The sequence below is a fragment of the Tasmannia lanceolata genome, unplaced genomic scaffold (assembly GCF_043159265.1).
Source record: "Tasmannia lanceolata isolate RefF3 unplaced genomic scaffold, GAP_Taslan_0.1 ptg000015l, whole genome shotgun sequence".
Lineage (NCBI taxonomy): Eukaryota > Viridiplantae > Streptophyta > Magnoliopsida > Canellales > Winteraceae > Tasmannia > Tasmannia lanceolata.
Genome location: NW_027518692.1, coordinates 12,589,192 through 12,614,875, shown reverse-complemented (window position 1 = coordinate 12,614,875; position 25,684 = coordinate 12,589,192). Strand labels below are relative to the sequence as shown.

Sequence of the window (25,684 nt, the reverse complement as noted above, 5' to 3'; positions counted from 1 at the left end):
TCACCCGCAAATTCAAACAGTGGTTAATTTAAATGATTTTTTTTGGTTAATTTAAATGATTTTTTTAATTTGGGAAAATGTTAAAACTTAAAAGTAGGGTATGGCCCGCACCGTGGGATGATCCAAACCGTCCATTAGATGGCCCACAGCCTAAATAGGTTGTGCCCCAAAAATCATTTCAATAGGTTGATCCCAACCCTCCGATCTATAGAGGGTTAGGATCAAGTGATCAACCCTCTAACATTCAGATCGGAGGGTTGGGATCAAATACAGGTCTTTCAAACATGTAGTTAAAAATTAAAATCAAAAGTTAGAAATTTTCACTATGAAGTATGTGTTGTTACCCAAGGAATACACAATGGAACAATCTCTCTCTCTTGGGTTCAAACATTCTTGACCCCACCACAGTACCAATAACAACAGCAAGCACATTCATCATCACATGCAAGCAGCACTACCAGTAGCAGCAGTTCTTCCTCTTTTTGAGTACCTTTGAACCATACGCAAGTTTGGAGACTTGGTTTTTGTTGTTTGTTGATGACCTGACCGATCCTCAACTTTCCATGAATGAGCATAGCAACAGAAAGTGCTGGAGGCACCATTGTCCCTCTCATTTGTTTCACTGCCTTCTCTTCTTCCATCTGCAAAACATAGACAAATGAATCAAAACCCCTTTAAGAAAACATAGATCTAATCGGCTAATCCACACAAACTAATTGATTCATTTGTCTTGGTTTTCTTAAAATACCACTTTAAGAAAACCAAGACAAATGAATCAAAACCCCCAAAAAAAAAAAAAAAATTGGTAACCACAACTCAAGTCCACAATGATCTAATCGGCTAATCCACACAAACCAATCGATTCATTTGTCTTGGTTTTCTTAAAATACCACTTTAAGAAAACCAAGACAAATGAATCAAAACCCCAAAAAAAAAAAAAATTGGTAACCAATGATATTTGGGTTTGGGAAAAACCGAAAATAAAATTGGTAACCAATGATATTTGGTTTTCTCAAATTTTCATTTTCAAAAAAAAAAAGCAAAAATATCGAAGACAGAGACTCAGAGAGAGTACCTGTGCGGCTGTGCTGTGCGGCTGTGTAGCTGTGCTTCGGCAGAGAGGCAGAGGCTGAGAGAGAGCGATGACTCGGCCGAGTATAACTCGTGAGGGAGTGAGTTTGGGAATGGGGTGGGGGGGTGGCCGGTGCCGTCGCCTTCTCTGTGTCTTCGACTCTTCGTCGTTTGGGTTTGGAAAAAACCAAAAATGAAATAACGAGGAAGAGGAAGAAAGAAAGTAAGAAACTAGAAAGTAGAAACCCTAGGTAAGTAGTAAAGTAGCTAATAAGCTAAGTTAGGTTTTTTAAAAGAAAAAATATAAACTAAAAAACCAAAAAGCCCGCGGGTACCCGCGGGTTGACCCGGCCCAACCCATGTTTTTGCGGGTTGGGTTGCCCGCGGGTCACATTTTGGCGGGTCACTAAAACCCAGACCCGTGCCCGCAAATTTGCGGGTGGGCCGGGTCGACCCGCGGGCATGGGTCGGTTTTGCCAGGTCTACTCGTAGCATTGGACACCATTTATGTGGTAAAAACTGTAGAGAAAGACTGCAAATATGAAGAGGACACCTTCTAGTCTTACAATCTGCGGCGAGAATACAGCTTGTGGGCCTCCGTTTCCATTAGGGCTGCAACTTGGGTCGGGTTTTACCCGACCTACATCGACCCGACCCGAAAATAGCTTGGGTTGGATTCATGTTTCTCGGGTCGGGTCGAGCTGGGTCTACGATCCAAAAGTCCACATGAATCTTGGGTCGAGCCGGGTTTGAAGGGGCCCAACCCGACCCGACCTGAGTTACTTAAGTTATAGTATGTATTTTTTTTTTCTAAAACTTTGTTACTATAAAAGTGAAAACTTAAAAGTAAAGCTCACGCACGCACACACGCAATCATAGGGACTCTTTCCATCTTCTGTTCGTTTCCCCCTTTAGCTCTAGGGTTTCAAGTTTCAACTAAATAGTTAATGCACTGAATAGTTTGTTGTTTATCTCATATGAGTATGATCATTTTCATTTGGTAATGCATCAATTTATTGTCTTTGGACTCGTTATTAGTTAATGCACTTAAGAGTTTGCTATGCTTGAGTTTTTCTACTTCTATGAGTTGAGTTCTTGCCAAACAAGATTTTCCTTAAAAAATTCCGTCAACTTAAAAAAACCCGACCCGACCCGAGATTTATCATGGGTAGGGCTGGGTTTGGGAATCGTGAGTTTTTCGGAAAAAAACCCAACCCGACCCGCCCGACCTGAGTTGCAGCCCTAGTTTCCCTTAGTTGGATTTATAGGACCTATGAGAATACAAGGATGGTGCACTGTATCGTGAAGGCTGGCCTTTTTCCTTTGACCTTTATCCATTTGTTGGTTGGAAAAGACTACCTGATGGGGTCCGAACTCAACACTGATGGGTCCGAACTCAGGACTGATGGGTCCGAACTCAGCACTGATGGGTCCGAACTCAGCAACCAATTGGTTGTTGACGCGTGGCCCTCACAGGGACCGCTGCAAAGCCAACACCTGTCCCTGCTAGGTGTGACACCTGGACCAATCAGGGACTTCCACCTGCCCCTCCTAGGTATGAGACCTGGTCCATACAGAGGCCACCACCTGTCCTGGACAGGTGGCTCAGAACTACCACCTGTCCTGGACAGGTGGCTCAGAATCACTATAAATAGCCTTCACTTGTGATAAGGTGAGGGATCTGAAAATCAAAACCCTAAGCTTTCTGCTCTGACATTGCTCTGCACTCTTGCTCATACTGACTTGAGTGTCGAAGCGCCCGTCCGGAGCAACACTCCGGGTTGGTCCTCTGACCCTTTGTTTTCTTCTCTGTGCCCTTGTGCAGCGCAGGACTCCACTAGCCCTTCAGCCGTGGCGTGTCAGATCAGCCCTTCCGGCCCTACCATAACCTGTTACCAATTTTAGACCTAACAGATTTGGCGCCATCCGTGGGACCCCGCAACAAAAAGCTGTTCGGAACCTCACTTAAGCAATGGTAGGGAAAAACGGAAAGCATGTGCCAACCTCCCGGACGACCCGGGCTACAGCCCCCCGCGAAGGAAGAAGCGAGTGATTGGCCTCGCAGATAGAGGTCGGGGCGGTAGGGGAGCGCAGTCCGACTCGCTCGGACCGCTCAGACCCTACCCCGACCCCGAGGGAGATGCGGGCCCTTTTCCAAGAAATGACTGCTGTGATTGCGCAGTTCAGGAATCCGGCCACCGCACCCCAGCAGCACCCAGCCGAGGCTTCTCAGCCCACCCAGAGGAGAGGAAGCTCCCGCAGAGAGCACACGCCCCCGCCCCGGGAGCAGACTCGTCACTCCACAAGACGAGATCACCTCTCCCGGGACAAGCATGTGCGCCCCGAGCCTCGCCTGCATCACCGGTCACGATCTCCCTCCGTACAAAGGCATGGCAGCAAGAGAGACGCCACGCACGGAGAGGGATCGCGGCACCGGCGAAGGAGTCCGGCCAGTCAGTCCGGATCGGCTATAAGCTCGCCAGCAAGGAGAGAGAGGCCCGTCCACCGGGCTGAGGAAAGAGAGGAGCCGGTGTTGCGAAGAATCCAGCAGATCGACCACCGGATCGAAGAGCTTGCCAGAGAGCAGGGCCGGCCTGCCTCCCGGATCTTCACAAGCGCTCAACCATTTTCGGAGAAAGTGCTCAGCGCGGAGGCCCCCGCGGGCTGGAAGATGCCGCAGATTTCGCAGTATGACGGAACCACCGACCCCGTGGACCACTTGGAGACTTTCAGGACCACAATACTCCTCCACGGGGCGTCGGATGGATTCCTTTGCCGGGCATTCCCCACCACGTTGACCAGAGCACATGGTACTCGCGGCTTAAGCCCAGGTCCGTGGAAAATTTTGATGATTTTGGGGATGACCTGGCCCGCCATTTCATGAGCAGCAGAAGACCCAGGAAGACGACGGCTTCGCTGATGGCCCTCAGACAGGGAGATGATGAGGCCTTGAAAGTGTTCGTTGGTCGCTTTAATAGGGAAGCTCTTCAGGTTCCCAACCTGGATCCCTCCGCGGCCACGAACGCCCTCCTGGCCGGCGCCCGATCAACTGACTTCAGGCGAGCAGTGGCCCGGCGCAATCCGCAGACCTGATGGCCGGGGCGGAGGAGTACATCTCGGTGGAGGAAACTCTCGCCGCCCTGGACTCTGCTAGCAAGAGAAGGCCCGAGGAGAAGAACCCTACCAAGCAGCGTAGGGATGATAAGTCTCAGAAGAAGGAGAGAAGCCCTTCCCGCAGGAAGAGAAGCCCTTCTCGAAAGGGGAGAAGCCCCCAACCAAGAGAGCATTACACGCGGCTGACCGCGTCCAGAGCGCAGATCCTGGCAGCCATTCGAGAAGAGGACTTCATCCGGTGGCCGGAGAGGCAGACCTCGTCGACAAAAAGAAACATGTCCCAGTACTGCAGGTTCCACAAGGACCACGGCCACGACACCAACGCGTGCCTTCATTTGAAGGAAGAGATCGAGCAGTTGATCAGCAGAGGGTACCTCGGAAGGTACTTGAAAAATGATGACAACAAAAAAGAGCGCAAGGACAAGCCGAGGCCCAGAGGCAGAAGCCCCCGGGGCGCTCAACCTCTAGGCGACCGCATTCAAGCTCCGGCCCCGGCCAGCCCCCCTCCTCAGGTACCTCAACCTCAACCTCATGGTGTTATTGGTACCATTTCAGGAGGGCCGACCGTAGGAGGAACCTCTTCATCAGCCCACAGGACTTATGCCCGGCAGGTCAACGCCGTCCATACCTGCAGTAAGAAGGCCAGGCTAGAGAACGAGATATCCTTTTCAGATGCAGATCTCGACGGCCTGATCCTTCCGCATGATGATGCCCTAGTCATCACCATTCTGGTGGCGAACTGGGAAATGAAGAAGATCTTGGTCGACAACGGGAGCTCCGCAGACATCCTCTATTATCACGCCTTCGAGCGGATGCTGATCGGAACCGACCGTCTGAGGCCGGCCAACTCTGATCTGTTCGGGTTCTCCGGAGAAGTTGTCAAAGTTGAAGGGCAGATCGAGCTTCCAGTTCTTATCGGGGAGCCGCCCTGCCAGTCCGTTGCCATGGTGAACTTCTTGGTAGTAAGGGCCAAGTCTGCCTACAATGCTATCCTGGGCCGCCCCGGCCAGAATCTCCTCCGAGCCGTTCCCTCCGCCTATCATCAGAAGATGAAGTTCAGTACACCAGGGGGCGTAGGGGAAGTCAGAGGGGATCAGCCCCAGTCAAGGCAGTGCTATGCAGCGGCACTGAAAGGGAAGAATGCGTCCGAGTCTCTGCCAATCGAGCTATTTGATCTAAGGGACGAAGCCCAGATCATAGTAAACGAGCCGGCCGAGGACCTTATATCTATCCTGTTGTATAGCGATGACGACCAGAGGGTTGTCCAGATCGGCTCTGCCCTGCCAGAGGCTGCGCAGCAGGATCTTGCTCAGTTCCTCAGAGCCAATGCAGATGTCTTTGCCTGGGCTCCTTCAGACATGCCCGGCATCGACCCTGCAATCAGCACCCATGAGCTCGGGGTTGATCAGACCTGCAAGCCCGTGAAACAGAAGAGGAGGCACTTTGCACCGGAGAGGCGAAGGGCCATTAGAGAAGAGGTGGAAAGGCTTCTGAAGGCCGACTTCATCCGCGAGATCCAGTACCCGGACTGGCTCGCGAATGTTGTGATGGTGAAGAAGTCTAATGGGAAGTGGAGGACCTGCATAGATTTTACAAACCTGAATAAGGCCTGTCCGAAGGACAGCTACCCGCTCCCAAAGATCGATCAGCTCATCGACGCTACTGCAGGTCACGAGCTGCTAAGTTTCATGGACGCCTTCTCAGGATACAATCATATTAGAATGCATGAGTCCGACATTCCGAAGACATCATTTGTAACCGATCAGGGGACTTATTGCTATCGAGTTATGCCTTTTGGACTGAAGAACGCAGGAGCCACCTACCAGCGGCTCGTCAACAGGCTGTTCAAAGAGCAGATCGGCCGCAATATGGAAGTATATGTGGACGATATGCTGGTCAAGAGCAGAGCTGCCTGCAATCATGTTGCCGACCTCAAAGAAGCGTTTCAAGTCTTGAGGGAGCACAACATGAAGCTCAATCCGACCAAGTGTACGTTCGGCGTCGGAGCAGGCAAGTTTCTGGGCTTCATGGTAAGCCAGAGAGGGATAGAGGCAAATCCTGAGAAAATCAAGGCGGTGATGGAGCTGACTCCGCCCAGAACTATCAGAGAAGTACAGCGCCTGACCGGATTAGTAGCTACCCTGGGGCGGTTCATCTCTAAGTCTGCAGAAAGGTGTCTTCCGTTCTTCAACGCAGTCAAGGGTATAAAAACCGCGCCCTGGACTTCGGAGTGCCAAGCGGCATTTGAAGAGCTGAAGCAGTACTTATCCTCTCCACCGTTGATGTCGAAGCCAGAACCGGGAGAAGAGCTGATTCTGTATCTCTCAGCGGGACCTTTGGCAGTTGCAGCAGTACTGATCAGAGAGGAGTACCACCAGCAAAAGCCGATCTACTATGTCAGTAAGGTCCTCCATGATGCAAAGACAAGATATCAGCGAGTCGAGAAGCTCGTATACACCCTCGTTATGGCGGCCAGAAAATTAAGGCCGTATTTCCAGGCGCATACGATCAAGGTCCTGACAGGACAGCCCCTCGGGCAGATCCTCCACCGTCCAGACACTTCAGGCCGACTTGTGAAGTGGGCCGTGGAGCTCAGCGAGTTTGACATCAAATATCTGCCCAGGCCAGCAATCAAAGCTCAGATTCTTGCAGACTTCATAGCTGAATGTACCATGTCAGATTCAGACCCCGGGTCAGGAGCAGCGCTTCCTTCAGAAGCAGAACCGGTTATATCCGAGCAGCAGATCGAAGCCGAAGCGGTTCCGCTTCCCGGGTTTGAGAGTGCAGCTCCTCCGACCAGCCCGCTTCCATGTTCTGAAGAGCCGCTCTGGGAGGTATATGTTGACGGGTCTTCAAATAAAAGTGGCAGCGGTGCCGGACTAGTTCTCACAGGACCAGATGACTTTGTCCTGAATTATGCCCTGAGGTTTGGATTCCATGCGTCAAACAATGAGGCAGAGTACGAAGCGCTCATCGCCGGAATGAACCTCGCCATTCAGGCCCGCGCTCAGAGACTGAAGGCATATTGCGATTCACAGTTAGTCGTATGTCAGATCCAAGGAGTATATGAGGCCCGAGAAGAGCGAATGATAAAATATCTGCAAAGGGTCCGTGGCCTGGCCAGCAAGTTTGGAAGTTTTGAGGTCATCAGAGTCCCCCGGACTGAAAATACAAAGGCTGATGTGCTCTCAAAGCTAGCGGCATCAGGCTACACCGCTCTCAGAGAAATCCGTATGGAGTTCCTAAAGACCTCCAGTATTGATGACCAGCCCGTCGTAGTAATGCAGATCGACGATGAGCCGTGCTGGATGGATGAGATCATCAGATATCTGCGCAGTGGAGAGCCCCCAGGGGAGAAAAAAGAGGCCCGTAAAGTAGTACAGCGGGCAGCAAGGTTTTCACTTGACGGCGAGACTCTGTACAAGAGATCTTACACCCTCCCGTACTTGAAGTGTCTCCGGCCAACCGATGCCCTGTATGCCTTGCGAGAGACCCATGAAGGGATTTGCGGAGAACATCTTGGGGGCAAGGCCCTCGCCATCAAAGTCCTTTTAAGAGGCCTGTACTGGCCTACATTGAGACAGGATGCACTGAGCCTTGTGAAGAAGTGTGAGAAGTGTCAGAAATTTTCTCCCGCCGTTCACCAGCCTGCCGTGCCAATGGCTCCGATCATCAGCCCTCTCCCTTTTGCTATTTGGGGAATGGACATCTTAGGTCCTTTTCCGCCGGCCTCCGGAGGCCGCGAGTTCGTCATTGTCGCCATCGACTACTTTACTAAGTGGGTAGAAGCTGAACCTCTGGCCAAGATCACCGAGCAGAACGTCCAGAACTTTTTCTGGAAATCAGTGGTGTGCAGATTCGGGATACCCCGGGTCCTCATAACAGACAATGGCAAACAGTTCGACTCAAGGAACTTCAGAAAGTTTTGTGCAGATCTGAAGATTGAGCAAAGGTTCACTTCCGTGGCTCACCCTCAGACGAATGGACAGACCGAAGTGACGAACAGGACTCTGCTGCAGGGGATAAAGAAGACACTGGATGATAAGGCCGGACGCTGGGCTGACGAGTTGTACCATGTGCTCTGGGCGTATCGGACTACCCCACGCACTGCAACGGGTGAGTCGCCTTTCAATCTCTCCTTCGGAACAGAGGCTGTGATTCCGGTTGACATCGGCATTCCTTCCCCAAGAATTGTTAACTTCAATGAACAGCTGAATGAGGACGGGCTCCGTGTCAACCTCGACTTGCTTGAGGAAGTCCGTGAGGAGTCACAGATCAGAGCCGCAGCGTATAAGCAGAAGGTGTCTAGATACCATGACATGAAGATCCGACCAAGGGAGTTCCGCACAGGCGACCTAGTTTTGAGGAAAGCGGCCGTCTCCCAGCCAAGAAGGGTAGGCAAACTCTCCCCGACTTGGGAAGGGCCGTACCGAGTCAAAGAGGTCATCCGTCCAGGAAGCTACCGCCTAGAGGCACTTGACGAGCAGCTGCTGCCGCACGCCTGGAATTCCAGAAATCTTCGAATATACTATCAATAGCCTTTTCTTTTGCCTTTGCAGGCCTGTAAAGAATCTCTGTAATTAAATTTCAAAGAGAAATAAAGTGGAGTTGTCTCTGAACTGTGTCCCTCACTTTTGAGTCACTAGTATATGCCAGCTCCCCCATCAAAAGACTCTAAGTGTTTGCAGACTTAGCTCTCATTCTAAGTGTTTGCAGACTTAGAGAACGGCAGTGGTGCATTCTGGCGCGTCCAATTTGGTGTGGAGATCAGTTCCAACCACGGACCCGTCCTAGTGGAGAACCACCTCAAAGACCTGCCCAGCCTGGCCGCCCAGAGCCTTAGCCGGACAGGATATGGCGCAATCGCTAAACGCCAAAAGACCTGCCCGGCCTGGCCGTCCACAGCCTAAGCCGGACAGGATATGGCGCAATCGCTAGACGCCAAAAAGACTAAGTGTTTGCAGACGGCAGTGGTGCACTCCGGCGCGTCCAATTTGGTGTGGAGATCAGTTCCAACCACGGACCCGCCCAAGTGGAAAACCACCTCAAATACTCTAAGTGTTTGCAAACTTGGAGACAGAAGTGGTTCACTCCGGCCAATGACATCCGGTTAACCACTCCGGCTCGGCAGAAAGATAAGGAAGAAGCACAGACGTCATAGATACAAAAAAACAAGGCAGCCGTACAGACAGTTAGGCAAAATTGAATTTGTATTCATATCACAAAAGTGCTCTTTTCGCCGAGCTGGCTTACAAAGAATGAGCCTCGTGGGCCATTACAAAAATTTACAAACAAAAATTAAGGATAGGAGCAAGAGGGCGGCCACTCAGGCCTCCCCGTCGACCACCTCGTCGGTGACTGCCTCTGCAGTAAGGGCTGCAGCCTGGCCGGCCTCGGCGGTTGGAGGGGTGACCTCGGAAGCCATAACGACTTCCTGTTCTACCTCGATGGGTTAGGAGGAGTCCAGTTCGCCTTCTTCCTCCTCGTCCTCTTCCTCCTCTGGAGGTGCATACGGGACGGCCAGTCCGTCCAGAGAGATGTCGGGGTGAGCCTTCTTAACCTGCTCGGAGCAGAGAAGGAACCCCACCTTATAGGCTTGGAGGCCCAGGTTGAAGAACTGTGTGTCCTTCCTCTCTTCGGTCTTCTGCACGGCCTCCCGTACTGCCACTTTCACGGCCGCCTCGATAGCCGCCTTCTCTCTCTGATCGGCTCTCTCCCTCGCAGTTAGGAGATCCTGCACGGCCTAGTTCTTGACCCTCTGCACCTCGTCCTTCAAGCTGTTGTATTCGGCCTCTTTGACCTGGACGGCTTCGCTAAGCCTGTCCTTGTCCTTTTGGAGCTCGCCCTTCTCGGACTGTATCTGTGTGAGCGTCTCAGAGAAGAGATAACTCTTCTTCGCCATATCCCTAGAGTACACTTGGAGCTGATAGAGGGCGGAGGCGATCGCCTCTGCACAGGTCTCCGGCGCCTCTTTCTCGACTTCCCGTCGATCGCGTGGGAGGACGCCCTGGTACATCAATTCTGTGGCCACCCGGCTATCCCCCAGGCCGGGGTCTGTTTTCTGCACCGCCCAGTTTGGGCGGAAGACATTGTCGCCTCTCGCCACCGTGGCGGCAGGGATGCCCAGAACTGGCCCGCTGTGTTGGGGCTCTGCCACCCGTGCAGACCCGGAGCTCTGCCCGACGAGATTTGGCCGGCTCGGCTTATATGCAAGCTTATGTGTCGCCCGGCTGCTTTTGAGAGGCTGAACCAGCGCGACCATTGCCGGAGTTGACTCCGGCACCTTTCTTTTCTTGGCCTTGGGTTGGGGCTGCTCATGCGTTGGGGACGCCTGGGAGCCCTGCCTGATTTTGTCCAGCATGGACATCTGCTTCACCATTTCTGAACGTGAAAACAGAACAGAGTCAGAACTATAAAAAAAAAAGGAAAAGAAAGGAACAGTTCAAAAAATAGGAGCTGGCCTAAAAAAGTCTACGTACGTACCGGCGTCGCATGGCTGATACCGAGCTCTACCAGGACGGCCTCCTCGGAGAACTCCGAGCAGTTTATTTGACCGCGCTTCAGCTCTTCTTTGATCAAAACGAAGGTCATGTAGTCATAGCCCTTAAGGGCTGGCTTCCGACTAAGGTTCTTGGTGTCTGGCGTTCTCCACTCCAATGAGAACGGCCAGTGGGAGCCCTGCTCGGTGTCCCTAGCGTAGAAAAACCTGTTCTTCCATGTGTGAATGGAAGTAGGTATGCCAGTGATCATTTTTACTTCGGGCCGTTGGCTGATGTAGATCCAACCGCCGTCCTTGTGCCTCTTCAGGTGCGCACACATCCTGAAGACGGGCAGGGTGGGGTTCCTATGGAGCCGAACTCCCAAAAGGTGCAGGAAGCCGACCAGCGTCCTCCAAGAGTTCGGCACGACCTGTGTAACCGCCAGCCCGTAATAATTCAGCACGTCGACAAAAAATGGATGCAAGGGAAGCCTGAGCCCGGCCCGTAAGGCTTCTTCATATAGGCAGAGATCTGCACTATCGTTGCTGGCCCGGTCCCCTTCAACGGCCGCCCTCAAAAGGTACCGATCAGGAATACAATATTTGTCCCTGACGGCCTGAAGTTTGCCCGGCCCCAGATGATTCGCCTCGTACAGGGCCCCGATGTTGTACTGTGGGTTGGCCTCCATCCGTGCCTCCGCTATCACCTCGACGGGTGTGCGCGGCAAGCGAGGAACTTCACCGTGTTCTTCGTCGTCGCTGGTTTCTACCCGGTGCGGTCCGTCCCCACGGACCAGGATTGTGTCTAAGTCCACAATCTCTTCCTCTCCGCTCTCCTCGTCTACTACGATTATTATCTCCTCGTCCTCAACACCGGCCTCCGCAGGAGAGGCCGGCCTCGTCCTTTCCGACGCCCCGGACCCAGTACTACTAGTCGAACCAGACTCCTTTGAGCCGGAGTCCGACTCGGAACTAGTGCTAGACATTAAAAGAGAAGAAAAGAAAAGCTAAAATAAATTACCGAACTGAGGTGCTGACTGAAGATCTCCGGGCTCACTGATCCGAGGCGGGCAAAAATTTGACTAGCCGAGCAGCAGAGAAGGAGAGGAGAATGTGAAAAGTGAAAAATGATGAGTAAAAACTCCGGTATATATAGGCTTGGAAGAGCGGGAAAAATCCCGCCCTTTTCCCAACAGCTGGAGTGCGCCACGTCACCTACCGCATTAAATGCGCCGCTCGCATTAAATGCACCGTCCGCATTAAATGCGAGGTACAAGTTCCAAAGTGATGACGCCAGAAGACAAAAGATCTGTCCGGCCTGGCCGTCCAACGCCTTAGCCGAAGCCGGACAGGATATGGCGCAACCGCTACGCGACAAAAGACCTGCCCGGCCTAGCCGCCCAGAAGGCTTAGCCGGACAGGATATGACGCATTCGCTAGAAGACAAAAGATCTGTCCGGCCTGGCCGTCCAACGCCTTAGCCGAAGCCGGACAGGATATGGCGCAACCGCTACGCGACAAAAGACCTGCCCGGCCTAGCCACCCAGAAGGCTTAGCCGGACAGGATATGACGCGTTCGCTAGAAGACAAAAGATATGTCCGGCCTGGCCGTCCAACGCCTTAGCCGAAGCCGGACAGGATATGGCGCAACCGCTACGCGACAAAAGACCTGCCCGGCCTAGCCGCCCAGAAGGCTTAGCCGGACAGGATATGACGCGTTCGCTAGAAGACAAAAGATCTGTCCGGCCTGGCCGTCCAACGCCTTAGCCGAAGCCGGACAGGATATGGCGCAATCGCTACGCGACAAAAGACCTGCCCGGCCTAGCCGCCCAGAAGGCTTAGCCGGACAGGATATGACGCGTTCGCTAGAAGACAAAAGATCTGTCCGGCCTGGCCGTCCAACGCCTTAGCCGAAGCCGGACAGGATACGGCGCACTCACTAGGCGACAGAGGACCTGTCCGGCCTAGCCGCCCCGTCCAGGAGATCTGCCCGGCCACAACGCCCAGGAGGTTTGGCAGGAGGTTTGGCCGGCCAGACTTCTGGTTCAAATTTCGACCGGACTGAATTGCACAGGGGCTCCTGCCCGGCCGTGCTCCTTCAATCCAAATTTCAAGGCCGGACCAGGCCGCCTAGAGGCCCCTGGCCGCCGCGGTTTTTCCTGGTCCCTGCCTGAGGCCGGCCTCAGCTGCCCAGAGGCCTTAAGGCCGGCCAGATGCTGTTTTAACCCTCTTTTTGCTTCCCCTAGCCGCTATCACGACTCGGAGAACCAGGGGGCAACTGATGGGGTCTGAACTCATGACTGATGGGTCCGAACTCAGCACTGATGGGTCCGAACTCAGCAACCAATTGGCTGTTGACGCGTGGCCCTCACAGAGACTGCTGCAAAGCCAACACCTGTCCCTGCTAGGTGTGACACCTGGACCAATCAGGGACTTCCACCTGCCCCTCCTAGGTATGAGACCTGGTCCATACAGAGGCCACCACCTGTCCTGGACAGGTGGCTCAGAACTACCACCTGTCCTGGACAGGTGGCTCAGAATCACTATAAATAGCCTTCACTTGTGCTAAGGTGAGGGATCTGAAAATCAAAACCCTAAGCTTTATGCTCTGACATTGCTCTGCACTCCTGCTCATACTGACTTGAGTGTCGAAGCGCCCGTCCGGAGCAACACTCCGGGTTGGTCCTCTGACCCTTTGTTTTCTTCTCTGTGCCCTTGTGCAGCGCAGGACTCCACTAGCCCTTCAGCCGTGGCGTGTCAGATCAGCCCTTCCGGCCCTACCATAACCTGTTACCAATTTTAGACCTAACACTACCCTTTTCACAAACATAAAAGGGCATCTTGGCTTTTGATGATGAGGAGATAGACGCTGGGTACGCCAATTACATAGGCTTCATGGGCCCTAGTGGTCATAGTGGTCCTGACCTATGTTGCCTAGTTAGGGGTGCAACTCGAGTATGGTCAGCCCTAATCCAATTGGAAACACTAACCCGAACCGTTTAGACCTTCTTTTTTTTCTCCAAATCAGGTCGGATTAAGTTTGCATTAGCCTAGAGAAATAACAGAAAACACATACACATGTTCCTAAGATTTTGATAATCACAATAAAATTAGGAAAGTGATATATCCGCCCCTTTTGATTACAATAAAATCAGTGTGTTTGTGGCAATCAGGGGCATTGAATTCTCCAGACATAAGTACAACAGCCCTTCTTTAGTCATTGATACACTGACAGGGGGTTGTTCCTGGTGATCAAAAGGGGCGGATATATCATTTCCCTAAAATTAGAGGACGGAGGTCAAGTTGGTTCTGGTCGGGTTACCCAAGGCCTCCAGCCTAACCCAACCCAAAATTTAATCGGATTGGCTTTTCTCAGGTTGGCTTTTCCCAACCCAATCCGAGGAAATGCCAACTCGGCCCAAGCACAAAATCAGGCTCGGGGTGGACTGACCCAAGTTGCAGCTTTTGCATTTCCCTTGGAGGAAAACAACCATGGGCCCCACTTCTTTAGGGTAATGTGTGAGTTCTCGGATGGGCCCACCATGCTGAAATGACATCTTCACAGTTCACACTTGGGTGTCAAGATGAATGCAATAAGATGAGGGCCCATCTTCTTGCCCATGAAAACACTAGTTTTTATCTCCATCTACAGTCTATTTTGGTGTAATCCTCTCTCAAACCCCATTTGCAGTTTTTTGCATTCCCTTGGCTCCAGAATAAGCATGGACCCCATCTTGTGAGTCCATGGATGGGCCCATCTCTTGGGGACACAATAAGCATGGGCCTTATCTGCTTTAGGGTAATGTATGAGTCATTGCATTGGCCCATGTCTTGGGGCCACAACCACCATGGGTCCCATCTTCTTTAGGGTAATGTTATGCGTCCATGACTGGTTATTGCCATATTAATAACATCATCATATAGGTTATTGCAGTATTAGTAACATCATCATATAGGTTATTGCAGTATTTGTAAAATGGTTGTTATCTTTCAAGAAAAAACAAAGGAGAGAGAAAGGAAAGAAACTCCCAGCATGAAGCTACTTTCTCTCCGAAGTATATATTTTATGCATCGAATAATCTTGCACTTGAGTAGAGCAACATATACATAAAATATTTCTTCTGTATAAAATGATCTGATATTCTCTTAATTTCATCTTTACTGATTTTTTGGCAATGAACTTCACGGAGAACAGAAGAAATGTAGCATTGTTCCAGTAAAAAATGCTCTTACGCAGTCGGTCAGTGCAGAGTTGTGTACGTGTGTTGAATGCGTGGGCATGTCAGCCTCCTTGGAGGAAAAAAGTAGGAAACTCAATTCAAGGGGTCGGCGACATAAACGTTTCTGTTCCTCAGGATTGAATTTCAAGCAATTAAAAAGAGGGGAACGACACTTTTTCCTTGGGCTCCTCTGCCATTACACAGATGGAAATGACTTTTTCAGTACTGACGCAACACCAAATGTGGGGATGTCGACACACGCAGAATGTGAACGACATGTCAACACACGCAGAACGTGAATGACTCGTGATTGGTCAAAACATCAATGCACATAGATCGCAACGACACATTTGATGCATGCAGAATGCAAACGACTTTCAGAGTCGACAAACCGCACGATCTAGCTAAACGACAAAACATAGAAGGTAAAACGCCGGTGCAAGGGATAGTTGAATTAAAGAGGACTCACCTAGGAAGATGAATTCATTGCTTTCTTAATCCAGATAAAAGCTACAGGTACGAAAAGTAAAGGGTACAATACTGGAAAAGTAAAGATAAAATGCTAAAGGGAGCTGATATTTACACCCCTTTTAATTCTGCGGACACCCGCATTTAAACGCCGTGACCGGCTTGGATGAGTTGTTAGTTAGTACAAAAAAAAAAGTACTTCTAAAATGACGAGAATACCCTTTCAATAAACCGCCTATGTCATCTCTCACAATCAAAATCTGTAAACCTCGTTTCTGCTTTTTCTCTCCCAAAACCCAAATTAGAACTTGAAGATCTTTCTCCAATAACTTTCCTTCTTCAATCTATCTTCGGTAAGCAGTAATAGCAGAGTAATCCATCTTCATCTTCTCCATCCATTCACAACGGAAGAAGGGCGAGAAGAAAGAGGAAGTCGATTTCTTCTCCAAACCATAACCCTAACCCTCACCATGGCCACGGCAATTTCTGGCCAAGCAGGACAATCCCAAGGCGAAGATGACATCATTTGGCCTTCAAGGCCTAAAAGCCTCCCTCCAAGGGAAAGAGTTCTGAGCTTTGTTGTTTGAGTGTTGCCTTGGAGGATGTGATTGTGAATTCAATACCTAAAAGTATAGTGGGAGAGAGTTCTGATTTTTGTTGAATCAACTCCATCTGGACGGAATTGTGCCAAGAGATCAAATTTAAAACTGGAATGTTTCATGTCTGAACAATTCGTATTGGAGCTTGTCCTCAATTTCAGTGTCAAGGAATTACTTTCACATATTTTTTCTCTCTGAATTGGATGCCAATATCTAATCAATCCCTTCTCGGGCATTTCACCGAACACTAGAGAAGCAAATCAAATAACCCAAAATGGAAAACCCTGTTTTCATAGACATGAGATATTTTCATGGCCAGAGATAGAGACACCTATGATGATGGCAAGCTCTTTTTTCGATTTGAGCTTAGAGACGGAGAGAGCTCGAAGGTCTCCATTTTGGTCGTGCGAGAAAGACGAAATGAGGTTTTCAGATTTTGGTTAGGCGAGATAAAGGAATAGGGGATTTTGGTAAGGCCAGAGAAAGCGGAAAGATTTTGATTGTGAGAGATGGAATAGGCGGTTTATTAAAAGGGTATTCTCGTCATTTTAGAAGTACTATTTTTTTGTACTAACTGACAACTCATTATAGCCAGTCACCACGTTTAAATGCGGGTGTCCGCAGAATTAAAAGGGGAGTAAATATCAGCTCCCAATGCTAAAAGATGTTTGGATTTGGTTGCGAGACCTCTTCTTTGGAGATAGACATCTCCTTATACAGCTTTATTTGAGTAATCATTCCTCATTACCCCAAGTTCTCTTGGAGGGAGCTTTTTGGTAACTGCCCATCTCAAGCTACCTGTGGACCCCGATCTTGAGAGGACGGTGAGGGAACGAGTTCCTAACACCCTCAAGATCTCCACAACGTGAAGGAGAGCTCTGCCAAGGAACTCTCGAAACGGATGCCACCCTCACAGCATAGCATGAGTGGCGCTATAAAAAGAAAGAGATACATCCTGATCCGGAGCCAGGGCTCGAAACCAAGATATATCTAAAAATAACTCAGAGTCGCCATCCATGGACACGCCATGGAACCAAAACAAATGCTCTGTTTGCAATGGATAACCAGAGATACAAAAGGTCCGTGCCTGATGACGAATGGAGAAGGTCCGAAGAGCGCCCCCAATTCGCCCGAGTGCGAACATTTGGTCTCTTATGCCATTTATTATTAACCTTGAAGAGTTTCAAGCGAAAATCATATGAAATGGGAACACGCATCTCCGAGAAAACGTCTATCTAATCATGCATGTCTCGGAGATGAAAATAAGCACACACAAAAGAACCGAAATAAATGTCACCTAATGATAACTGGGTTATGAGTGACATGCTAATAGGTGTCTAAATTCTTGTGGGCAAACACATGCATGCTACAGCTAAAGGTATAAAGTCTGCACATGATAAAAAATTTAGAACTAGCAGCTAATCATGAAATGAATTAAGATACAATAAACGAAGTAAGGAATAAACAGAAATGCAGGCAGATAAAAGAAGAAACATATGAACGAAGTAAAGAATAAGCAGCAATGCAGGCAGATAAAAGAATAAGCATGTAAGAAAGCCAAGAAATGAACACACACTATCATGATCTTATGTAAAAATCGATATACAAACATAAATCCCAAGCGCTAACAACAGACCCTAAGACTCTAATGCTTAAGCCCAAGTCCTCGGATAGTCTTATATTCATCCAAAGAAGCCTACGTATCACCGCCTCCACGAGAATCAAGGCAACGTAGTTCTTCGCGCCTATTCTAAGCTAGGATGCCTAAGACACCTAAACCTCTATCTTAGACTCGATCTAAAAGACCGGACTAGTTATTAAAGCTTCTTGAACGATTATTTAAATTCTAGTGAATTGTAGATTTTAGGACACCCTATATGCCCTAACTAAATGCAGATTAGCCTTAAACTAATACAGGTGGTTCCTACAACCTATGTGTAAATAGGCTGTATTTCCTAAGGAAAACAAAGGGTTGACTAACGCATCCTATTCTAGTCATCAGTCGGCGATGTGGATCGCCAACTGACCGGACGGAGGTGCTCCTATAACTCTAGGACAAACCCCTAACTCTAAAACAAGCACACAACAAACAGACAACAAATCAAAACAAAACCTCAACTCTAAAACTCTCTATCTAAGACAAAGTCTTAACTCGAGAGGAAGATTTTTTCAAAAAAAAACAATGCTTTGGAAGATTTTTGGTATTTTTAAAAGGGTTAAATGATTTATTTACAAAGGTTTCGCTGGACCTGGGATAAGAATCCCAAGCTGTACTACGTACCTCGTGAAAGAGGATCAAGCCAACGTAGTTCGAAACGAACTTTCCTAAACTACTCTTCTAAAAGAAACACTCAACACTTTATAAGGTTTTGAATTTTTCTGGTTTTCAAATGTTTTATTTATTTTTAAGATATTTTAATGTTTTTGATGTTTTTGAAGTATTCCAATACTCTTAGACCTTAAAATGTTTTCACTCTTAAAGGGAACACGCAAGCAACACCACAAACTAGGGCAAAGCCCTAAATCTAAAGGAAAAACCCCGAACAAACAACAAGGAATTAGCGTCTCAAAGAGACGGACCACAACAAGAAAGATAGTGTCCCAAGAACAGAGAAAACAATCTAAGATCCCAAGCAGGGAATGCTCTATATGACTGAGTTAGTCTCTAATGAAAAAACTCCAAACTAATAATACTAAGGAAGGAGTACAAATGAGTCAGAGACTCTCTAATAACAATACCAAGTCTAAGACTCGTTCTAAAAGAGGAGGCCACTCTAACATGAGGCTAGGTAAGCCTCCTAAAGGGGAAACTCTCTATATGAGACAAGGCTTGTCTCTGAGACACAAATGACGTAAACAAAGGTTCTGATGAGACTGGGCAAGTCTCCTATATACAAATGAGGGGTATGTTACTTTGACTGAGCAAGTCCCCTAAGGATGGGCTTGGGCTGGCGCCTTCATCGCCCGGACAATGGATAACTAGGAGCGAGGCAACTAACAGACCAAGTTGGTCTCCAACTAGTAGGGGGTACGAGTTGAGGCACAACTTAGAGAGAGAGACCAGTTGGGGGCGCGCAACCATCAAGACATAGCCGAATTTATGAGGGAAATGATATTAACACCACGATGCTCAGATACTTGTACTAACCCACCTTGGCTTTTAGTGCTCATAGGACCGCTTCCAAAGATTATTGCAATTTCCAAGATCAACAAGCCCAATGAAAGGAAGAGACAAGGCAGGGCTGCGCGATTAGCTAGATATAATTGGTTTGATATCACATGTTAGATTCATCCAAGAACTGTTAATGCTACAGTTCTCCCAAAACTGCCCCAACTCAACCTTGAACAAGGCTTTCTTAAGTTACCTGAATAAATGGTTCTATAGGCTTCCTAACAACTGCAAATGCTCAGCTAAAATAATAGAAATAGGTTCAGCTTTTAGAACATTAAAGCAAGGCAGTACAGATATTTACAAATGAAGTGCACAAGGTTGTTATTTTAGTCCATCATCCACACCAATATCATGACACACAGATTTCACTCTACACATCATTAAAACTAAATTCATATGAGCTTCAACCTCGCTCAGCACTTATAATTCCAGCCTAGTGATAATTGAGTGAAATATTAGCTACTGAAATTTTCCCAATAAAAGTACCATTCGAATTAGAAATCCGCAAGGCTGTTAAAGCAACACTAGTAGATATAGAAGCCCATAAACCAATCTAATAAAAGAATAGGGAACTCAAATTTTAAAAGGAGAAAATCATCAATCACAAAGAGAAGATAAAAATGTCAAATGAGCTACCTGAGTGAAGAACATTTAGTAGAGATGGGATCAGGTTTGCCAGATACATGGCCGAAGAGCGGGGTAGAGAGAAATGATGGGATGATGGGTGGGAGAAGATGGAGTTGATGGCGGTCTGCCTCCCTCAATTTTTCCTTTCTACTCAAAGCTCTCTCTCTCTCTCTGCCAGTTCTCCCAAAATAAATGAAGAGCCTCCCTTTGCTACTGATGTTGATTTCTCTGCAACCTTCCTTTTTCTTTTCCTTGGAAGTGAATTAGAATGGGTTTGAATGGAGGCTAATGGAGAGGGGTTTCAATGAGGGTTAAATAACAAAGGTTTGAGGGTAAGGGTAGTGGCCGACGGAGAAGGAGGATGATGGTGGTAGGCTGAGAGGGAGGGTTTGATGGTGAAAGAAATAGCAGAGGAGATGGAGGTGGTTAAGATGGGGATGAAGGATGGTGGTGGCTGAGCCACTCAATTTCTCCCTCTATGATTTTTCACCTATTTCCCTCAGATTTTCCAAACGAGAAAAACAGGGGATGAGGAGATGAGTAATGGGTCATAGTGATGGGAAATTGAAATGGTGGAGGTGGTGGTGACCGGAGAAGGTGGTGGCTGTGGTGGAAGAAAGGTGGAGGGTTTTGGAGGTTGACCGCAGCACGGCCGAAGTTAATGGTGGTGGGTGGAGGTGACACGACCGGAGAAGATGGTGGTGAAGAGGGTTTTGGATCGGAAATGGGAATAGGGGTTGTAGATGGTGGGAAATTATGGTGGTTAGATGTGGTCGGTCGGGTTTTGGAGGTGGGTTTGAGAAGGGGTTTCGATGGCTTCGCCGGAAAAAATGGTTAGGGTCAAAGAGATGGTGGTTGTGAGGGTAGGTAGGAGAAGAAGCTGGGAGAAGATGGGGACGGTTGGATCTCCGGTGATGGTGGTGGAGGTGGCGAGGGTGTTTTTACTTTTCTTCTTCTTCTTCTTGCTTCCTCTCAATCTCCGCTTTCTCTCCCTCTCTCTGCCTCTGCTATGCGGCTGCCCTCCTCTCCCTTTTTTTTCAGAAAATGTGGCTCCCCCCCTCTTTTCTAAACCCTAACTCGATGGGTTATATGTGGGAAAATGAAAAATTTACACACCCCTTTTCTTCCGAGACAGCCCCTTTGGTATATTTGTAACTATTCATTTTGTTAGCAGGGGTGGCCCAAGGAGAAAACAGGGCGAAAATTCATTCAGCTATACATGATTCCTGACCCTCTGATCTGATCTAATGGCCACAAAAGATTGCTTGCGAGGGAAGCAACATAAATTCTCAAGAATGCCCTCGTTTACATGGGAAATGACGTATTTCACCTCCGCCCTTTCGGAACTTGCACCACGACACTGTCTTAGCTCGTTCGCTAGGCAAACGTGCTCGGATCCTGACGAAATTTTACAGGGACCCTGGTGGGACCCTAACCTGCTCTAAGGTAGAATTTGAGGTTCCAATTTAATGATTTGATGGGGTTATGCTCAAACAGGGAGGGATTAGGGTACGGTCAAAATGGGGTGTCTACAGTACCTTATTTGCACGTCCTCCATTCTTCCAAGTGGTTATCATCCACGTTTCCTCAAGTGGTTATTATCCATCTTTCCTCAAGTGGCAACTGAAGCACCACTTCTTTGACCCAGTCTAACTGGTTGGATATTCAGCAACTCGTAGGAAGGAGGGAACTCTTGGTCACTGTCCAGTTTTCAAGGTTCTACTATTCGAACGTTCCCCATTCCTATCTACTGCAAGCTTGGCACATATCTTCATTGATTTAGTCCAAATGAATCCCCATTTGGTAATTCGGTCTCTCATGACCGATCATGCCCCAAAAATGGGTGTAAACAAGCATATGACATACTCGTACTCTTTCATAATCACCAATAATCTCCACAATAACACCTCACTCTTGTGAAATGTTGGAACGTACTTCTGTTACAAACCAAAGAAATGGTTTTGATGGCATTGTGGCAATCACCACAGACTAAGGTTCTTAAATATTTGATTCCAAGTTCCAGTGTGGGTGGTATCAGCCCAAACCCAAGAGCTAGTTTTTCACGGTGGTAATACAACAACCTCTCCTACCCTTCATCCCCATCATGAAAAGACTATTCTGTGTCTTGTACATATCCAGCCAGTCTCATATCAATTCTCAAATCATCTAGAACCTTATATATAAGTTCCTTCTGAGGATGGGTTGAGTCTCCTGCACCAAAGACATGGAAACTCTTCTCAACTTCGATCCAACTTAGCCCTGGAACTTTTCTCACTCCTTTCTCTTTCATCACAGTCCTTACTCTCAATGTATCGTCCCATAGACCCGCAGCCGCATACATGTTTGCAAGGAGCACGTAGGTTGCATCGTCATCTGGTTCCAATTGAAGAAGACGATTCGAAGCATAAATACCCAATTTAAGATTTTTGTGAATTCTACATGCCCCGAGGAATGCCCTCCAGATCAAAGGACTAGGCTCCTGTGGTATTTTATTTATAAACTCCAGTGCTTCTTCTAAATGACCTGCTCGACCCAAGAGATCAACAACACATGCGTAATGGTGAAGAAATGGCCTGATCCCATAGTCTGAAGACATGAGATTGAAATAGTTAAGGCCTTCACTAACAAGACCCGAATGACTACATCCACAGAGAACACTCACAAAGGTTACACCATTTGGCTCCACACCCTCTTCTATCATCCTCTGGAACAATTCTAGGGCTTTTCTACCTTGCCCATGTTGTGCATACCCATCAATCATAGCTGTCCAAGCTACCCTGTCTTTTCGAGAGATATTAGTAAATTCCTGATAAGCATCCTCGATAAACCCTGTCTTTGCATACATGTCTACAAGAGCACTAGCTACACAGGTATCAGATTCATGTGCGAGTTTAATGATTTGAGCATGGATTTGTCTCCCTCGTAGTTGATCAATGAGTTTGGCACACGAAATTGTGGCACTAGCTGAGGCAAAAGGATCATGCTTAACACCAGATTTATGCAGGGTAGAGTAGAATTCAAGTGCTTCTTGGTCTTGTCCATTATAAGAGAAACCAGAAAGTATTGAGGAGCAGGATATCAAATCCTTCTCTTCCATGTTTTCAAAGACTTGACAAGCATCTTTCATCTTCCCACACTTAGTGTACATGTCAATGAGTGCACCCTCAACATGGACGGTCGATTCATGCCCTGTCTTGAAGGCGAAAGCATGAAAACAAGTACCTAAACCATTCTCTCCAAGGTCTGCGCAAGCAGATATCACATTAGCTAAAGTGAATTCATTGGGAAGAAGCTCAAATTCTTCATGCATTTGTAGGTATATCTCAAAGGCAAGCCTTGATCTCCCATTTTGAGCATACCCACCAATCATTGCAGTACACAAAACAACGTCACGAAGAGGAGACCGATCATAGATCGCCCGTGCACTGGATAGGTCCCCGAACTTCCCATATAGCCCAACAAGTGAAATTCTCACTGATATATCCTCTATAAAGCCGGTTTTTATGGCATACCCATGAATTTGAGAACCCCATTTGGGACCTTCCAATGATGCACATGCCTTGAGAACACTAGTAAGAGCATATTCACTTGGCCTAACATCCTCTTCCAACATCTGAGCAAAGACTGCAAATGCATCAAATGAACGACCTGCATTCGAATAACCAACCACCATCGAAGTCCACGAAAATGCGTCTTTCTCATCCATTCTCCTCAACATGCCAATTGCTAAAGAGAAATTCCCACTCTTCGAGTACATAGCGATCAAACCGCTATCCAAAAACACATTTTGAATCAAACCCATCTTCACAATCAGCCCATGTAACTGCAAACCAAACCATACATAGCCAGAGTCAGCACAAGATCGAAGGACACTACCAAAGGCGAATTCATTTGGCAAATACCCAGAAGCCAACATCCGAAGAAAGATTTCAAGAGCTTCTTTAGGCCTTCCTAGACGAGCGTAACCGGATATTAGAGAGGTCCAAGAGACAAGGTTTTCCTGAGACATTTCATCGAACAATTGGTGGGCATACAAAATTTCCCCAGTCTTGGAGTATCTATGAATGAGAGTATTGGAGAGAAAGACATGTGAAGCAATGCCAGTTTTAATGAGGTGGGCATGGAGATTTTGTGTGTGGAGCGTTGGAATTCGGATGATTTTGTCTAAGTTCTTTAGAGGGATGATGTGACTAGTGTTGCCTTGTTGAATTTGAGGTTTGGGGAGTGTAAGAGAAGGTGAAGGAATGAGACTCAAAGTGGACATGCTTGTGTTGTTGTATGCAGGCGTGAATTGTCTGGCGCTTGTCAAGTTAGAGATCTGCCAATTATCTCAACCGGTGCCACCAAAACTCTAAGTAGGGTGAAAGGTCTGGATCGTACCCAACAAATTAACGGTTTGGATCATCCTATGAAGTTGGTCATACATACTTTTTGAAAAAGCACTGGACTATACGGTCACACCGTATAAATTCTCAACAAATGACTGGTCCCTATGGAAATGATTTTGCGTGAACAACCTTACTGACACTAAGGCCCACCACACATCATATAAATTCTCAGTATGGCTGTGTATTCATAAACTCTCGCACGTTTGGCTACCATGAATTAGTTTTCATGATAAATTGGTTTATCCGAATGGAGACTTTGTAAAAATCAGGAAAATAAAATCCAGAAAACTAGTGTGTCCTAGCTAAAAATCAAGAAACAAAAAACCATATACTAAAAAATCAGTTCAACCTTTTTCCTGGTTTTTAGCCACATCTCATCACCGAAACACTAGTTTCTTAGAATTTGTTTCTTGATTTTTAGGGACTTCACTCCCATCTCCACTCGAAGAAAACCGTTTTATCGTGGAAACAAATTCATGACAGCCAAACTTACCTTGCTGTATCTTAGGACTGCATATATTAGGCTTTCATATTCTGTAGGTGATTGTGCCAAGATCTACTCCATCCTTGGAGGGTACACCTGGGTACCTACCCCAGCTCTCATACCACTTATTCGGATCGAATTAGAACTCAAACCTTAAAAGATGTTTTGGTCATTATCCACCATAGTTTATAGGGATTTGCTATTATCTCCATTCACGAGGTCGGTGGTCTGACATGCGACAAACCAGCTGCAAAATGCCTTTTGCGATGGATGCTAGCAATTCCCTAGTTCATATTTACCAAAGGGAGTCAAAAGTGTTTTCCGTTCTTTTTTAAACTAATTAATCGGCTACTTAGAGCTAAGGTTTTAATTTCGGCACGGATTTAGGTCAAACGTTCCGAAACTGGAATTTCCGAATTTTACCAAATTTTTCGAAATTTCGGCGAAATATTTGATAAAATATTAATTTTTCAGCCGAAATCACTGGAATTTCATAATTTCGGCTGAAATGTCGGGAGAAAAATCTAGGATTTCATTTTCTTCTACGGACCGAAATTATTTCGGCTGAAAATTCAGTTTCGGTGAGGACCGAAATTATAGCCAAAACCGAAATTTAAAACCTTGCTTAGAGCTTTTGGAGAAAGACAGGATGAGTTCGTCTCATTGTCAAAACATGTAGTTCGAATATCAATTGCACTAGTCTGGGACGTTTTTATATGGGTGTATGGAGAATTTATATGATGGGTGGCCATGAAAACACGTAAAGTCTAAAAAAAGTAGGTACGACCCGATTTTTTTTTTTAATCCAAACCATTCATCTGTTTGGGCACAACGTAAATAGGTTATGCCCCAAAAATCATTTCCATAGGATGATCTTAACCCTCCAATCTGTAGAAGATTCCATACATGATTTTTGGAAATCTCCATATTCAGATCAGCTCAGATCGGAGGGTTAGGATCATCCATTTCCGGATCATAAAAGAAAGTGGGGGCGTACCTACTTTTTTTTAGACTTCACGTGTTTACACGGCCACCCATCAAATAAATTCTCGGGGTGTATGTA

At 47.6% G+C, this 25,684-nt stretch overlaps 1 protein-coding gene, 1 long non-coding RNA gene and 1 pseudogene across 2 annotated transcripts; 1 reads left to right on the top strand and 2 right to left on the bottom strand.

Moving 5' to 3' along the window:
- Positions 1-297: 297 nt before the first annotated feature.
- Positions 298-1,138, bottom strand: LOC143892428 (uncharacterized). Its single transcript, XR_013255492.1, has 2 exons — positions 1,076-1,138; positions 298-641 (listed from the first exon to the last, which is right to left on the bottom strand). It is a non-coding gene; the product is annotated as an uncharacterized LOC143892428 (long non-coding RNA).
- A 5,512-nt stretch (positions 1,139-6,650) lies between these two features.
- On the top strand, positions 6,651-8,765 carry LOC143891729 (uncharacterized). Its single transcript, XM_077396265.1, has 4 exons — positions 6,651-7,019; positions 7,239-7,710; positions 8,335-8,486; positions 8,745-8,765. Exons 1-4 carry the CDS (start codon positions 6,651-6,653, stop codon positions 8,763-8,765), a joined length of 1,014 nt encoding a protein of 337 aa, XP_077252380.1.
- A 10,881-nt stretch (positions 8,766-19,646) lies between these two features.
- Positions 19,647-24,019, bottom strand: LOC143846646 (pentatricopeptide repeat-containing protein At4g13650 pseudogene; annotated as a pseudogene).
- Positions 24,020-25,684: the final 1,665 nt, after the last annotated feature.

Excerpts from the sequence above, each read along its gene's own strand:
- LOC143891729 (XM_077396265.1), top strand. The coding sequence starts at position 6,651 with ATGGCGGCCAGAAAATTAAGGCCGTATTTCCAGGCGCATACGATCAAG. Across the intron at positions 7,711-8,334 it reads TTGCGGAGAACATCTTGGGG|AGGCTGTGATTCCGGTTGAC; the intron begins GCAAGGCCCTCG and ends CCTTCGGAACAG. Across the intron at positions 8,487-8,744 it reads CCGCAGCGTATAAGCAGAAG|GCCTGTAAAGAATCTCTGTA; the intron begins GTGTCTAGATAC and ends TTGCCTTTGCAG.